General features: G+C 37.5%; 1 protein-coding gene across 1 annotated transcript; it reads left to right on the forward strand.

The window, feature by feature from the left end:
• The first annotated feature begins 10472 nt into the window (after nucleotides 1–10472).
• Nucleotides 10473–17130, forward strand: LOC129411994 (STE20-related kinase adapter protein beta-like). The gene is made up of 7 exons (XM_055164425.1): nucleotides 10473–10603; nucleotides 10818–10920; nucleotides 12097–12218; nucleotides 13685–13793; nucleotides 13887–14009; nucleotides 16328–16500; nucleotides 16911–17130. The coding sequence occupies exons 1-7, from the start codon at nucleotides 10478–10480 to the stop codon at nucleotides 17094–17096; spliced, it is 942 nt and encodes a 313-aa protein (XP_055020400.1). The 5' UTR covers nucleotides 10473–10477; the 3' UTR covers nucleotides 17097–17130.
• The last annotated feature ends 88 nt before the right edge of the window (nucleotides 17131–17218 follow it).

Genomic DNA, 17218 nt, shown 5'->3' on the forward strand with positions numbered 1-17218 from the left:
AGTAACATTTCAAACCATACAAAAACATATATAAGGTAACACTTTATAATAACTACACCTTATTTAGCCTTAATAAAGCATGAACAAAGACTTAATTAATAATGATTCACGCTTAGTAACTACTTAATTATTACCTGAATTAGCACTTAACTTGAACTTAATTCATCTGTGCTGTAAATAGTTACTCATAAATATTTCTTACTTAATTACTCACGAACTAACCATTTGCGTGTGCATTTGTAAATGTATATTTAAGTACAAATTTGAGCATTTATTAATGATTAGTAAACCCTGAGAGAATGATTGACGAACAACTTTCAGTCAGCAGGTGTTATCAGTCAAGGGCACAGAAATCTGGAACAACATCTCAGCTGCTATAAGAGACTCCACCACATTCACTTCATTTAAAACTAATCTGAAACAATGGCTTAAAGAGAAACCAGATCTGTAACCACTAATGTTCTGCTCCTATGTAAATGTCAGTGTCATGCTTGTGTGTTTGTCTATTGTGATGTGTTTTATGTTCTTATATTTTTATGTTTTATGTCACTATCTCTCTGACCTGCCAGGGACTACAGATGAAAAGTACCTTCAGGCTAATTCTGGCATATTTACAAGTGTTTGTTCATGAATGTGCATTGTCCCTTTTAAATAAATAAAACTTAAAAAAAAAAAAAGGTAACACTTTATAATAACTACACCTTATTTAGCCTTAATAAAGCATGAACAAAGGCTTAATTAATAATGATTCATGCTTAGTAACTACTTAATTACTACCTTAATTAGCACTTAACTTGCACTTAATTTGCCTGTGCTGTAAATAGTTACTCATAATTATTTCATACTTAATTACTCATGGAATAACCTTTTGAGCATTTATTAATGATTAGTAAACTATGAGAGAATGATTTACTAATAATACAATATGCAATGATCATTCAGGCAGCTGTTATCTGTTAGTTAAGTCTTTCTGAGAGCTTTTCTAAAGTGAAGACGAATTATGCTTTATTAAGCATTTACTAAGCGTGAATCATTTTTAATTAAATCTTTGTTCATTATTAATTAAGTCTTTGTTCATGCTTTATTAAGGCTAAGTAAGGTGCAGTTATTATAAAGTGTTACCCAATATAAAATCAAAAACAATGTAACAACAGTCTGGAGTTACAGGTTCTTATTTAAACGTGTATTTGGTATTGACATTTTTATGTACTGTATTGTTTTCCTGGTGTTATTTATGAATACATTCCACTTTTCCCATTGCTCATCGTATTTGTACCTTTCAGTTTAAGATTATATGTTATTCTTTCCATCTCTGAAATACTCTGCACTATCCTGGTCCAGTCTTGTTGTGCAGGTGGATCTGGTTGTAACCAACTCTTTGTAATTCCCTTTTTAGATGCAGCTAAAACGATTTTTGTCAAATACACAGTGTTGGGGAGTAACAGATTACATGTACCCGAGTTACGTAATCAGAGTACAAATTATGAGTAACTGTATTCAGTTACAGTTACTGTTTCAGTGAGTGGTAATTGGATTACAGTTACTTTGTTGAAATAAATGGATTACATGGTGGTATTTTCCTGTTTTCACATTTTGAGCTATATCCCTTTTTTTTTCTAAATGTAATTCCACTCATTTCTGGACAATAAACCAGGTCTAAAACCAGGTCAAACTAAAACCAGGTCTAAACCAGGACTAAACCAAAAACCAGGTCTAAAACCAGGACTAAAACCAGGTCTAAACCAGGTCTAAACCAGGTCTAAAACCAGGACTAAAACCAGGTCTAAACCAGGTCTAAACCAGGACTAAACCAGGACTAAACCAGGTCTAAACCAGGACTAAAACCAGAACTAAACCAGGTCTAAACCAGGACTAAAACCAGGACTAAACCAGAACTAAACCAGGTCTAAAACCAGGACTAAACCAGGACTAAACCAGAACTAAACCAGGTCTAAACCAGGACTAAACCAGGACTAAAACCAGAACTAAACCAGGTCTAAACCAGGACTAAACCAGAACTAAACCAGGTCTAAACCAGGACTAAACCAGGACTAAACCAGAACTAAACCAGGACTAAACCAGGACTAAACCAGGACTAAACCATGCTGCGCGGACCGTGTCTCCTCGTCTTCTATCAATAATATTTTTAATTTGGTTCAGTAAAGTTTGGGCTTTTTATTTTCTTTTATGAGACAAAACTTCTTATGTGAAAATATCCTCGTCTTTGCTTCTCTACAGCAAACCAAGTCATCCAAAGTAATCAGATTACATTACTCACTTTAAGTAATTTAATGGATTCCGTTACAAACTACATTCTGGGGTATGTAATCTGTAATCTGTAGGGGAATACATTTTAAAAGTAACCTTCCCAACACTCCTTACTACAGCAGATATATTTCCCAGATACATCACCAGACGTGTTTGGAATTCCATATCCCAGAATCCTCGTTAAGGTTGAGTTTAATTGTTCCTAATATACCTTCATTTTCAGGCAATTCCAAAACTCGTGTGTGATCAGCGTCCATGTCTCCACCTTCACTAGAATCATGTGGAGTATTTCAGTTGTGGAGTTGCTTATCTCTACAGGTAAAATTGGAGGTATATTTTTAACACTCACAAGAGTTAGGTGAAATGTTATTTGAGGAAGTATCCTTCAAACTACACACATAAATTCAAGTGCATTGTACAGACACTTCTTTGCAATCTATATCAGACAAGATTCGCTATTGAAACTAACTTTTATTTAATTGTTTTAGCCTCTCAGAGACCTAATTGATAGACTATTCACAAAAACGAGCCGAAGGTACATTTAGGTCGTGCTTGTAGGATTCGTAATAGCCCAACTTTGTTCAAAAATGGCCGCACGCCTCTTTACAAGTTCAATTTAGGAGAAAATTAAGGCTTCTCTTTAAAATGATGGCCGGATAAAAAGACGCTATGAAAAATAATTTGAAAGAGATAAAAGACAAGGTAATGACCTAGACGGCGCAGAATGGGGACTACAGCCTCCAGAAATAAAGCATTGAGTTGGCGTTGGCGGCAGGATTTTCTTCTGACTTGATTATAGAGATAGCAATCACCATTTTACTCCCCGAAACTCCCCCTGCATTGATAGAAGCATAATCGAACTCCCATGAAAAAATCTTCCAAGGCAAGTTTCGCCGTCTTTCGCACACCGTTTCAAACCCGATAAATGAATGCACTATAAACAAAAACATGTAAAAATTGAGAATAGCGAAGCAAGCCAGTTGGGCGTACATGTATTTAGACACAAAACGCCCTGACAGCATCCTTGGAGAGATTTAATTTTCCCTCAAGTGGCTGCCTCCAGTCTCTTCGAAAACTATGTTGTCTGTTTTTGCACAAGGTTCCCCACTCGGAGGATGCGAATCTCTTCAGGCGCAGTTCAAGTGTGTAATCTTCGGTGTCTCAAGGTCGGCCTTTGTGAGCACTCTTAAGGGTCTTCATTCAAACACGGGAGACAAGAAAATTAATCGGAGGCAATGTAAAAAGTGTTGAGGGATTGGCGTGCCGTGCGAGCGGTTGTACATGACGGGAAAAAGAGGGAGGTAGGGACGGTTAGAGGGAAGGATGGAGGGAGGGATGGAGGGAGGGGTCAGAGCTCAGCTGCAGGGGTTCGGGGGGAGCGCGGGATGAAAGAGGGAGATAAAAGGTGAGCGGGGAGGAGGTGAAGAAAAGACTCGGGTTGGGCTCTCGATCACAGTCAGGTTGAAAAGGGGGAGCGCGCAAAACGTTTGTGTGAACGTTCAAGGGATTGTACGTTTCACTGTCGCTATTCATGAGTCTACGTTCTATATGATGCCGGGCGAGGGTTGCACAGTATCGAGAATCAGATACTAGTCGATGCTTGAACTAGTATCGGAGCTAGATACTCATTTGAGCAGCTGCTGATACTAAAAGATCATATTCAGGAAACAGAAATGAACCTTTAGAAGCTTTAGAAAACCGACGTGGACGACTGAAAGGTTACACAAATGGTAATACAAAAGAAAGTTCTACAATTTTGTGCGTGTTTTTGTTTAGTTTTTGTTTTTTGTGTTATAATCATGTTATCGTAATCAGCATTGAGAATCTAGTCAATTCCTCAGCTCAGTTTCGAAATCGATTTTTGTAATTTTTGGGGCACTACTTTTCAGATCTTTCTTCTTTTTTTTTTGCTTCATCAAACTACTCTACAAACTGCGTATAATATTTATGAATAAGTGTTTAGAATATAAAATCTTAGGCCTATTTTAGGGCCTTCTCAAATCGCCAATTTCACTTTTTTTTGAAGGAACAAATTTTCTGACAGACTTGCGACTTACAGTTAACCACGTCAAATTAAAACTTATTTAATTATACTAGATTCTGGTACTGACAAGTCATCTGAAGTGATCAATATTTAAATTTTAAAAAAAATTAAAAATAAAAGATAGAATTTGAAACACTAAAATCACAGTACAAACAAAAACACAAAATAGAAAAAAGAGTAAAAAGGGCAGAAAAAGTACTCTCTTCTGGATCATTCAAGTTTGCACTTCAAATCCTGTTCTGCCGGTCCAGTGGTAAAATTCAGAAAATTATAGTTTTCATTTACTAAAAAACATGTATTGTGTTTTGACTTTATATGGTGATATTGGATTGGTGTCAAATTGAAATTTCACTAGTTTTGACAGGATTTGGATTTTGATTAGACTTTTAAATTCAGTGAAGGGTTACAGTGTAGAAGTCAGTTTGTTTTTCAGGGTTGTTGAATTATTATTTTTTTAATATTTTGATTTTATTTTATTGTAATAAGAACACTTTTGGACACATTTAAATGGAATCCAACCTTTACATGATTTTATGGCATGATTATTATTATTTTTTTAACATTCCTTTGACTGTTCAGTTTAGCATTTCTCATAAAAAATCTAAGTTGTCTTTCTCGTGTAAGACTCTTGTACAGGCTTGGGACTTGTTTACTTGACTGACGACCGTCTTTGTGTCAGCTTCATCGTGTTTGACAGAAAGAAGTCCCTAGTTTTGTAGCAGGTGCCTCAAAAACGGACATTCAAACCTGAATTTAGCAAATGGACAAACCTAAATTTAACACTTTACAATACAAAACTGACTACAGATTTGGACTATTTTTAGATTTTCTGCACCATCTTTCATCGTATAATCTGAAAAGAAAGATCATGACAAATTAACAATAAGTGAAGCAATATTTAAAGAATGTGAATTATGTTATATCAACTTTTTTTTTACAAGCTTCCACATTCTGATTCTCCATAAATGCACAAAATCATCATACAAAACTGTACACAACTTGACAAACCTGATGTCGTTTCATTAGCGAAATGCATTGATTATACTGTGAGGGCGCTCTGAAGGGGAGTGACTTAGCCCAGAGAGCAAAGGGAGTGAAAAGAAAGAAAGAAAACTTATAAAGCATGTTAATACAGTGTTTTTGATGAATATAGTGTTTTCAAGGTGACGTTGTGATCTAAATATGTTACGGGTTTGCAGTTAATATCCAATAAAAGTGTAAGACCCTGGTTTTAAGGGAGTGTCCTTCAAATTACATGCATGAATTCAAGTTGCATTAAATAGAAAATACCTTTTTTGTGGAACTGTTTTAGCTTCATGGATCTGCTGATATATGTATGAGGAGCATTGTCAGATAATGTATGAGTAAAAGATCAACAGTATGTTCTTCGTATTCTTTTGATGATTGCACAAAAAATGGCAACTGTTAACTGGAAGAAACGTTCCCCTCCGACAAGGACAGAATGGACACTTGGGCTACTTGGGCTACGTTTATATGATGATGGTCTGAACAGAAGACGCAAAAGTGGCATCACATCTTCACTTTTTATTCTGCATTTAGATGAGGGTTTTGAGGAGGAAATCTGCGTGCATACGGTGACGCAAAAGTGTGTGGAATTCGATTGTGTTTGCATGCCAGGCGGCTCGGTGGTGACGCTAGGCGGTGATGTATGTGACGTAAACGTGTACGCAACCTGAGCAGATCTGACCAGAGTTTTGCGTCTTGGGCAGTGTAGACAGAAACACTATGGCGAAGCGTATTCAACTTTTCAGATTTTGTGAGCTGCGAAACGTCTTCAACCAAACTAACTTTTGTCCAGTCGACAAACTGAATTTTTCTCCTCATGGATTCTACCTGGACAACTGAGGGATTCTTCACACTTTTCAGATTTTGGTTTCAGAATTTTGCATTTTTAAGCCTCCAAAAACGCCGTCATCATCTACGAAACGAAAGACACATCCCATAACATTTTTTGTTGTTTTTACAGGCCCTGAGACTAAAACAGGGGTGTCAGACTCAAATTCACAAAGGGCCAAAATTAAAAAGTGGGATTAAGTTGTGCGCCAAACCAAATATTTATATAAAAATTTCAACAACATCTGCATGTTTTCTCTTCTTTCGTTAAACCTTTTCTTATTAAAATAAATGTTTAATAATAGTTTTGCTTAAACACTGAATCCTGAACAAGCAGAATATAAAAGAATGACAAAATTTTAAATAAATAATGTCTCTATAGTCAATCTGTAGTGTTGGGCAGCTCTAATACATATTTGATATTATCTCGAGGGCCAAATATAATTATATTGTGGGCCAAATTTGGTCCCCGGGCCTGAGTTTGACATGTCTAGACTAAAACAAATCTATATCATGGAACAGCTGACAAACTCCAAATGAAAATGGACGATAGACTCTGGTGATTATGTACCTGAATAATAAGTGATATAATAACCCTTTGTTAAGGATTGTGTTGTGGAAAAAAAATTATATATCTTTTGAAGATAAATTATGAATCCATTTGCGAAGCCCGATGAGTTTTTGGAATATAGACCAAATTTTTTTTTTGTTACAGCTAATTTTTATATAAATATCTGGTTTGGCCCACAACCTAATCCCAGTTTTTAATTTCGGCCCTTTGTGAATTTGAGTGTGACACCCCTGTTTTAGTCTCAGGGCCTGTAAAAACAACAAAATATTTTATGGGAAGTGTCTTTTCATTTCGGTATTGGTGGCGTTTTTGGAGGCTTAAAAATGCAAAATTCTGAAACCAAAATATGAATGTGATGTATCGTTTCCGTCTACACTGCCCAAGATGCAAAACTCTGGTCAGATCTGCTCAGGTTGCAGACAGATTTACGTCACATACATCACCACCGAGCGTCACCACCGAGCCGCCTGCCATGCAAACACGATTGAATTCCACACACTTTTTCGTCACCGTATGCACGCAGATTTCCTCCTGAAAATGCTCGTCCAAATGTGGAATTGCATCTTCTGTTCAGACCATCATCATATAAACGTAGCCAAAGTGTCCATTCTGTCTTTGTCGGAGGGGAACGTTTCTTCCAGTTAACAGTTGCATTTTTCGTGCAATCATCAAATGAATACAAAGAACATACTCTTGATCTTTTACATATACTTTATCTGACAATGCTCCTAATACATATATTAGGACTAGGACAGGGCCTAGTCCTGTTCCGGCCAAAGCCCAACAGCCTCTCCCCACCAGCAGTATGTTCCTACTGTACGTACATCTCCCACCGTCTCTCCCAGAGCATTTGAGCTCTGAGTATTTATACAGAAATACAAGTTCACATACATATCAAAGCAGAGTGACTTTGGTTTCAGAGGCTGGTGCTAAATGAACATACAGTTGATGATAACAAAGGGCTTCCTGAAGGCGGAGACAGTTGTGCCTGATGAACCTTTACACATGTTCATGACTGGTCTGGGTTTCAGGTAGAAAACACATTCATTTACACAAGACAGATTGAGAGAAATCGTTCCACAATCTAAATTTATATCACAATTACGAGTGTGCAAAAAATATCGGGAATATCGATATATCTTATCATTTAATGTGATGATACAGTATCGATATCGTGGGCTACTGTATCGATATATCTCCAAGAGTATTTTTAGGTGTATTTTACTAAATTATTTTGTTACAGAGCTACAGTTTTGTTCCTTGTGGAGTGAAAGGAAACTCATTTATGCGACACATTTGACATTTTTACTGTTTTGATGATTAAAATGTTTGTTTCATATGAACTTTGCACAAGAAGCAGTTTAACAAAGACTTTCAGTGTCACAGCCACCGTGAACCGTATCAAATCAATTTGAAATATATCATATCGAATCGAAAGCTCACTGTATCGAGATATGTATCGTATCATGGCCTGTGTATCGTATCGGCAACTTCTTAATGATACCCAGCCCTAATCACAATTGTTCTAAATGTTTATTTGCACTGCTGATCTTAATAAACTAAAGTTCAAAAAAAGCAATTGTTTCAGCTTCACAGGATCACACGTGTTTACTGAAGACCCCCTCTCTGTCAGCTTCACCGCGTGTGACGGTGAGTGGAAGTGCCCGGGCGCAGTAGCTCATAGCAGCTCTGAGGGGGGTGCTTCTCGGCTGGAGGTGAGCTGTATGTGCGGGTATGTCACCGTGCCACACATGTGCCCGCTCCAGATGGCCTCAAAGAGACCCGGGCTAATGCCAACATCACACGGCCCCACTGGCTCAAAGTGCGAGCCCACCCCCGAGACCCCGGCGCGGTGAGGATTCAAGCGGCGATCAAAAACCTCACGCACCAAAAAGGAGACACAATCACAACGGAAGGTGCGCGGCCTTTTACACAGACACAGAACTCTCCTCCCCGACAATTCAATCCTGGTCCTGGTTGCAATACTTAGTCTAGTATAACCCTCTGCAGCTCAAATCTGCTCAAATTTATTGCAGAAAAATATGAAAAAATACCCTCTTTTATTACTTTTGATTAGATCTATATCTCTTCTCATTTGTTTTGAAGTAATGTCCAGCTTATGTATGTATAACTATGTCTTCAAATAAATGTTTCCAATATATGAAGTCAATATATTACCTATGATTATAATATTGGTAATTATTTGGCTGTATTTTGAACAATTAAAAGTAAACAAAATCATTATTAGCCCAAAAATATAGTTAAATCTGTGTTACTGTGACAGGCCAATGTCCATGATCAACAATTGTCACCTGTTTTCATGTCTGAAGCTTATTTTAACCAATATCATATCTTTCTTTAAGCCTATGTTATTGGTTAAAACGCTCCTTTTGCATGAATTTCCTCGTCAAAAAATCTTCTTCTGAAAATGGTCTTAATAATTCATTCAGAACAGTGGCTCTCCGTGCTGTACTCTGTGATCGTCTAAACGGGACGCACTAATCAAGCTAAAAGGTTTTCAGGTATAAGTCCAAACCTCTATAATCTAATGCAGGGACTGATGTGTGGTTCAGTTTAAAGATACAGTATGTAGCTTTTCTGGTAGATATTACACGTTACCAGCTTGTCTCCATGGAGATGTTATAACTTTGCTTTAATATCCCACAGTATAGCACTAAACTTACTTATTTAGATTTCATGTATCAAGTATCAATGTTAAAATACACATACAGGGTTACTACTGAGAGTGGGGTCGCCTCTCCACTGATCTGACCCGTAACTTGGTCTGGTGGCATCGTCTTTGTGGAGTTAGATAAATTTAAAACTATACTGTGGAACATTACAGGCAAATAATTCACATTTCCATGAGACAAAATACTTTAAAGTAGTCAAGTCAAATATTGTTGTATATTCATTTATTTAAAGATCATTTCATAGTTATAGGCAGAGGTGGGATCAAGTCGTTGTTTTGCAAGTCTCAAGTAAGTCTCAAGTCTGAGTCAAGTCCCAAGTCAAATACAGGCAAGTCCAAGTCGAGTCTCGAGTCACTGGCCCATAAGTCCAAGTCAAGTCCAAGTCGTCTGCTTTGAGCTTCAATTCATTTCAAGTTTTTAAACCAAAATACCAAATATAGTTTAGATTTTTGCAATTTATATGAATTTTAAACAAAATTGTACTTAAAAAAAATCATAGTATATTTAAATATGAGTATTTATAGAGTATATAAGAATTGTAGAAATGTAAATTTTTCCTTTTTAAATGTCTTGACAAGATCTTAGTGTGAATCATTACAGTCAGATTAGAAAGAATTCAGATTTAAAAGTCTTCTCAAATCTTCTCAAATCACAAGGTTCAAGTTCGAGTCAAGTCCCAAGTCAGTGACCTTCAAGTCCAAGTCGACTCCCAAGTCTTAGTCCATTTTATCAAGTCAAGTCTCAAGTCCTAAAAATAGTGGCTCAAGTCTGACTCGAGTCCAAGTCAGGACTTGTATGTCCCCGCCTCTGGTTATAAGTGCACTCTGTAACTTTTTGGTTTGAGGTCCGTCACCTGCTTGTTTCTATTGATATGTCATTGCTCTGCCTGGAATGTTCCACAGTGTGACATTAAACAGTTCCACCTTACATTTATTCAATTACAGGTGGTTTTATAGCCCCAAAATACTTAGAAAAACAAACATTCTGACTGTGAGCGGGGTTGCTTCTCCACAGATCTGACCTGTAACTTGGTCTGGTTTGGTCTCCATGGAGATAGAAAGACAATACCATACTGTGGAACATTCCAGACCAACATCTCCGTGGAGAAAAGCATCTGACGGACCCTCCACCAGAAAAGTTACACAATGCACCTCTAAAGAAATAATTTTTCAGGTAATAAATTGGCAATATTGACAGTACATTTCTAAAAAAAAAGCAAAGATAACCCCTCTCCTCATTTCCCTTGCTCCATAGCGCCCCCTCTGGCAGCGTCCATCACACTACTAACCTATTACCCAAGTCCACACTAACTTCCAACTGTTTATAAAGGCTGTTATTTTCTGTTGTGTCAATTTTATTCATTTATGTTTGAAAATACGTTGCCTAGAGCTCGGACGGATCTGAATTCACCCTCCAAGGGCCGGCAGGGGGCGATGACGTCACGGGGCTGTCGGCGGAACCGGCCCACTACCAAATACTGGCTGAGCTTGGTGAGATTTTTCCTAAACATGTTATTCCGTATTGGAGCTTGTCAGATTTTGAGAATATTAAAGGTATAAGTGTCATTTAGAGCAAATAAAAAATTATTACCATACTTAAATTAAATCTCTATCATAAACTTAAAACTTAATAATTTAAAACCACAAAAACAAAGTGCTGTCTCTCAGTATTGAGTTTGTGTGCATAAAACTACAATTTAATTATCTTCAGAAATGGCCTTGTCAAATTATCTAAAAAGTTTTAAGAGTTACAAGGTATATTAATCGGTAAAAAGTTGTCTAAAAAAGTAAATCTATTGGAATTTGAGCTTATTTTAGTTCATGTAACTTTGGTGGAGGGTGTGAAACTGCTTGTCTCCATGGAGATGATGTCACTGCCTAGAATGTTCCACAAGACAGCATTAAACAACTCCATCAAGCATTCATCAGGTGTTTTTATTGCTAAAAAATACCCTGCAAAACATGTATTCTTAATGTGCAGGGTCGCCTCTCCGCAGATCTGACCTGTAACTTGGCCTGGTTGTGCTATCTGCTTGTTTCCAGTATATATGGGAGTTAGATAAGTTTAGAGTCATACTGTGGAACATTCACAGCAAACCATACAATCACCATGAAGACTTGAAGGTGGCAGAACATCCACCAGAAAAATTACACAATACACCTTTAACTTAGGGCCTGAGAACACTTGCGGGTAAAAATGACACAGTATTTTATTGGAAGTGCCTTTCGTTTAGACAGTGATGGCGTTTTTGGGACTTAAAAATGCAAAAATCTGAAACCATCCTCCAGAGTGGAAAAGTTGAATACACTCCGCCGTAGCGTTTTCATCTACACTGCCCAAGACGCAAAACTCTGGTCAGATCTACTCACATCACATATGCATTTAAGTCACATACATCACCACCAAGCCACCTGGCATGCATATACAATCGAATTCCACACACTTTTGCGTCACCGTATTCACGCAGATTTCCTCCCGAAAACGCTCGCCTAATCGCGGAATAAAAAGTGAAGACGCAACGCAAATTTTTCGTCTTCTATTCAGACCGTCGTCATATAAACTTAGACTTAAACACTGTAGAATTTCACTTACGCTTTTTTACTTTCTCATCCCCTGTTATGTAAATATTGCATGGTTTTATATGTTTAAATGTTTGTCATTTTCAGGGAGGGGCTTTAATAACCTGAGCCTGGTGCACATGGGCAGACACATCCCCACGGGGCAGTTAGTGGCTTTAAAACAAACCAACCTGGACGAGTGCACAGAAGAGGAGCTGCTACAACTTATGGTACTTTGACTACCAAACATCTTTGGCTGACTTTCCTCACAAGAATGATTTCATACATTAATTCAAAATCTACATTACTCAGTGAACCAGCAGCAGTAATGGCGTTGACAAATTATGTTGGAGTAATTTAGCTAAGAGAGTGGTAAAAGCTGCCCACAGCTGCATTCTCAAAAGGAAAAATGGAAGGAAAAGCAGCTACCTCTGCAGTCGCTGCAGTAGAAATACTTTATTATCCCGAAGGAAATCCATTTGAAGCAGCACAATACAAACATTCATAAAACATAATGATAACAATAACATCAATTTAGTTATAATGAAGGATTATATAGCCGTATTTATTTTTATTTAGGACTTATATAATTCTGAATATAAATTACAACAAGACGATGAATCAATATATAATAAAAGGGCTTTTGTAGATCAAATAACTTTAACATTTATTTATAAGAGAGTGTCATGCTTTTGATACTGTTTATAACAGACTTGATTATTTAAATAAAAAAAAAAATCTTAGCCTTGGCCTGGTGGAGTCATGCTTGTCTCCATGGAAATAGGTTTAATTCCATACTGTGGAACATTCTAGACCAGGGGTGGGCAAAGTTTTTGACTTGTGGGTCACTAAGGGTTTGAAAATTTGACAGAAGGGCCAGGCCAAGAGCAGATGGATGGAGTATTTTAGTAATCTACCTCATAAGAGAAAAAAATAACATAGGAAAAGTAGAAAACATATCCCATGTTATTAAAATATCCCATAATTGAAAATCATTATAAAGCATTACAACTAAATATCCATCCATCCATCCATTTTCGTCCGCTTATCCGGGGCCGGGTTGCGGGGGCAGCAGCCTAAGCAGGGACTCCCAGACTTCCTTCACCCCAGACACTCCAGCTCCTCCGGGGGAACCCCGAGACGTTCCCAGGCCAGCCGAGAGACATAGTCCCTCCAGCGTGTCCTGGGTCTTCCCCGGGGCCTCCTCCCGGTGGGACATGCCCGGAACACCTCCCGAGGGAGGCGCCCAGGAGGCATCCGGAACAGATGCCCGAGCCACCTCAACTGGATACAACTAAATATCTGTTTTTTAAATCCCACGGTATTTACTATTTATTGAAACGACTTTTAAGACACTGGGAATTATTATTATTATTATTATTATTATTATTATTATTATTATTATTATTATTATTATTATTATTATTATTATAGTCACTGATGGTATCTCAGATTTTTTTTTTTTTCTTTTTCATTTTTTAAAAATTTACATTAATAAACATTTTGAATTTTTTGGGGGATAACACTGCTGAACGGGGATTGTGTCAATGGCATAAATTACTTTCTATATTATCTTTTATTGTCTATATTTTCTTCACCAGTATTGTACTTCAAAGTTCCAAATATTAACAATATTATGCTAAGAAAACTAGTTAAACATTACCATTATTTATCAACATTTTTACTTCTCCCCCAGAATGAAGTTTTGCTGTCTCGACTTTTTCGCCATCCAAACCTTCTCACGTCTCGCCTCGTCTTCAGCTCCTCGTGTCAGCTCTGGGTCCTCTCCCCGCTCATGTCCTACGGTGAGACCTCTTCACAATAACTAAATTGATAATGCTTTTATAGATACATTAGTGAATTAAAATCTCTATCCATTTTTTCCACTCGCTCTTCAGGCTCTGCAGACTCTTTGCTGAGAACCTATTTCCCTGATGGTATGAGCGAGTCTTTAATCGCATATCTGCTGTTTGGAGTGCTCAAGGCTCTGGAATACCTCCACAAAATGGGCTACGTTCACCGGTAAGAGCTGTTAGGATTTTAACATGCAGAGGCACATAGATAGGTATACCTGCTGCAGAGATAGTTTTGAATGCACATACTAGTATATATTTTTCATATTAACCTGATATAAGTGTTGTCAGAAGTATTGAAAATCAGATACTAATTGATACCAAAACTAGTATCAAAACTAGATACTCATTTGTGCAAGTGTCACTTCTAAAAAGTCTCATTCACAGGACAAAAATGAACTTTTTAAGAATAAGTTTTTAAGTATAAGAAGTGTAAGAGCACATAGACAGTATACGCCCATGGACCACTATGGAACTACACAGATATAAGACCACATGGAACTAGAAAGGAACAGGGGTCATCAAACTAAGGCCCATGGGCCAACTCTGGCCTGCCACACCTCTTTGGCCGGCCCCCCAGCCCCTCTGCCTGCCACCACTTGAACTGTAGCCAGGCTGGTGCCACCTAGTGCCCCAGCTCAAATGCTTTTCTCTCCAGCGACTAGTTCAGGAATCAGAATACACTAGACGATTCGCAGAAAATCCCAGAAGTGCGAGTTCAGGCACCAGACAATCAGTGAAGAGCCATACATTCTGTGTTGGCAATGATTCCCAAGATCGAGGATTTAAAGCCAGAACAAAGAGAATATTTGGTGAATTTTATCAAGGGGAAAGACGTTATTGCCCTTCTTCCTACAGGATTTGGGAAAAGCTTAATATATCAGTTAGCCCCGTTAGTGGCGCATTACATACGTCACGACCAAATAGCAACGATGATTAAATAATAAAAGTACCTGCCTCTTGTCAAGCAAACGAATTCTAAGGCTGTGAGAATCAGGCTACTTGAACTGGCCCTATGAGGCAATCCTCAAAAGTTGTCATGGCCTATTTTATTTATTTCTTTTTACTTTTTGACAAAATAATAACATGTCTGCATCTTGTATTTTGTTGATTTTTTTTCAATTAAAAAGATATTTATATGAAGTATTTATATTTATTTATATTTAAATAATTATATGACGTATTTATATTTTCCGCAGAATTTGCAGCTGATCCACCTGACAAACTCGAGGTCAAACAGTGACAGTCACACACTAACAGAGCAAAATGCCTCGTGTTAAAGTATGAAAAGTTGAAAGAGTGCAGAGTTTTCAAAGAACAATGGATGACCGATTATTTTTTTGTTCAGTGTAAGAACCGTGCAGTTTGTCTGATATGTAAAGGAAGTGTGGCGGTTTTCAAATAATCTAATCTGCGTCATCAGGGACATATGATTCTGTTTCACGGCCGACCCGACTCCGGCCCTCGTCACAGTCAGGACTGATAATGTGGCTCCCAGAGAAAAAAGTTTGTACTAGGATTTAATGTTGAAACTCACATTCTATTGTCTAAAGAAAGACATATTATCATTGTGGTATTGGAATCAGTATTGAGTATTCCTTAGTACATATTCCTTAGTATCGAAATCAAGTTTGAAATCTTAGTATCGTAACAACACTACCTTATATACTTGTCACAGTTCTGCCTTTTGTTTACATGTTTTCTCCAGTCCAGCTCCATTTCCCACTCTGTTCCGGTCCTCCTTTTGCTGCCTCCATAATTTTTCCTACAACTGCCACTCATTCCCTAATCACCCCAGGGTAGTCTGTATATCCTCCCTGTGTTCATTCAGTCTTTGTTAGATTGTTAACCTGTCAAAAGAGACACTCAAGCTCTATCTGAAACTCTGAATCTGATCTGTTCACATTTTATGCAATTCTACTTAATTCCCAGTTTGTATCTGTTTCTGAATTTATTCCCAGCCCATTTTCTACTTAGTGTATTAAACAGTTTTGGAAGATATTTTACTTCACATTAAATAAATCATATGTTGTTGTTTGCCATATTAAACATTACCTGTGATAGGACACTTTATGTTATTGAACTAAGACTTTGTTTGCCTGTATGCTTTGTGCTGCATTTGAGTCCAGTTTTCCTGTGTGATAATGCCTTTTAGTACAACATTTTTAGTGGAGTTCAAGCTCAAGTTTAAGACAATTTGTTGCTGAAGTGCTTCCAGATTTAAACCAGGTTAATAAAAGTAACAAAAGTCTAAACTATGGCAAGAGAAACTCAGCCTAAATATGCATGGGTTTATGTGTTAAACATGTGTGAATGAAACAAAACACAACTCCAGGTCTGTTTGTGACGAGGAAACAACATTATTACATGGATCAGATAGTATCATAGTATAATATAGGCCCTTTAAATTGAGTGACATTCATCTCATCAGAATTGCAATGTCTCTTATCTAACACATTACCATAACTTCCCTGTTTTTGCTCCAGGGGGGGTTAAAGCCAGTCACATCCTGCTGTCTGGAGAGGGCCGTGTGTACCTCTCCGGTCTGCACAGTGCCTACAGTATGATGAGGGAGGGCAAAAGGCAGAGGGTGGTCTACGATATGCCCCACCACAGCCCCGCACTACTGCCCTGGCTCAGTCCGGAGCTACTCAGACAGGTATAATAATATTCTAGTTCAGGAATGACATTATCCCGGAGAAAAGCAGCTATGTCGATTATTCTTTGACATTTTGTTCATTTCTTAATAATAGAGGTCCATTGACTACAGAACATGTGGCATTTCACTGTAGAAAGATTTTCATTGTTGAAAAATGTAGTATGTGACATTTTTAATCTTACATTTATATCTTACATTTCCTGGAGTATGGCTTTTGGAATAAAAATAAACCTCAAATGCAGGGCAATACAAGATTACTCAAACTTGCATGGATCAAAATATAACTAAACAACAAAATAAGTAAATAAAACTAAGCTAATGATGAGGAAATACTGTTATTACAAAGGTTATTATCTCATGTAAATTGATTTCAGAGCTTTGTTTGTGATTAATCTTGTGTTATTCCCCAGGACTTGCACGGTTATGGAGTGAAGTCAGACATCTACAGTTTGGGGATTGTTGCCTGTGAACTGGTCAGTGGAAGGGTGCCTTTTCAAGACATGCCGCCAACTCAGGTATTTCATGAACAATACTTTAATTTTCTAAAACATAACTCAGCATGTTTCATCTGTACTATAGGCCTACTGCATCTTTGACAAAATGAGGCATAAACAACCAAAAAGAGCAGTTAACACCACTAATTAACATGTGTTTCAAGGACTCAAGGAAAAAAGAAACTAACTTTACTTGAAGTTGATGCAGCAGTCACAGCTAGTTA

This window comes from Boleophthalmus pectinirostris, unplaced genomic scaffold (assembly GCF_026225935.1).
Source record: "Boleophthalmus pectinirostris isolate CB_2022bp ecotype Guang Dong unplaced genomic scaffold, ASM2622593v1 HiC_scaffold_11, whole genome shotgun sequence".
Lineage (NCBI taxonomy): Eukaryota > Metazoa > Chordata > Actinopteri > Gobiiformes > Gobiidae > Boleophthalmus > Boleophthalmus pectinirostris.

Coding starts and splice junctions, on each gene's coding strand:
- LOC129411994 (XM_055164425.1), top strand. CDS start 10,478: ATGGAGATAGAAAGACAATACCATACTGTGGAACATTCCAGACCAACA. Junction 10,604..10,817: donor CTAAAGAAATAATTTTTCAG/GTAATAAATTGG, acceptor TACGTTGCCTAG/AGCTCGGACGGATCTGAATT. Junction 12,219..13,684: donor AGGAGCTGCTACAACTTATG/GTACTTTGACTA, acceptor CTTCTCCCCCAG/AATGAAGTTTTGCTGTCTCG.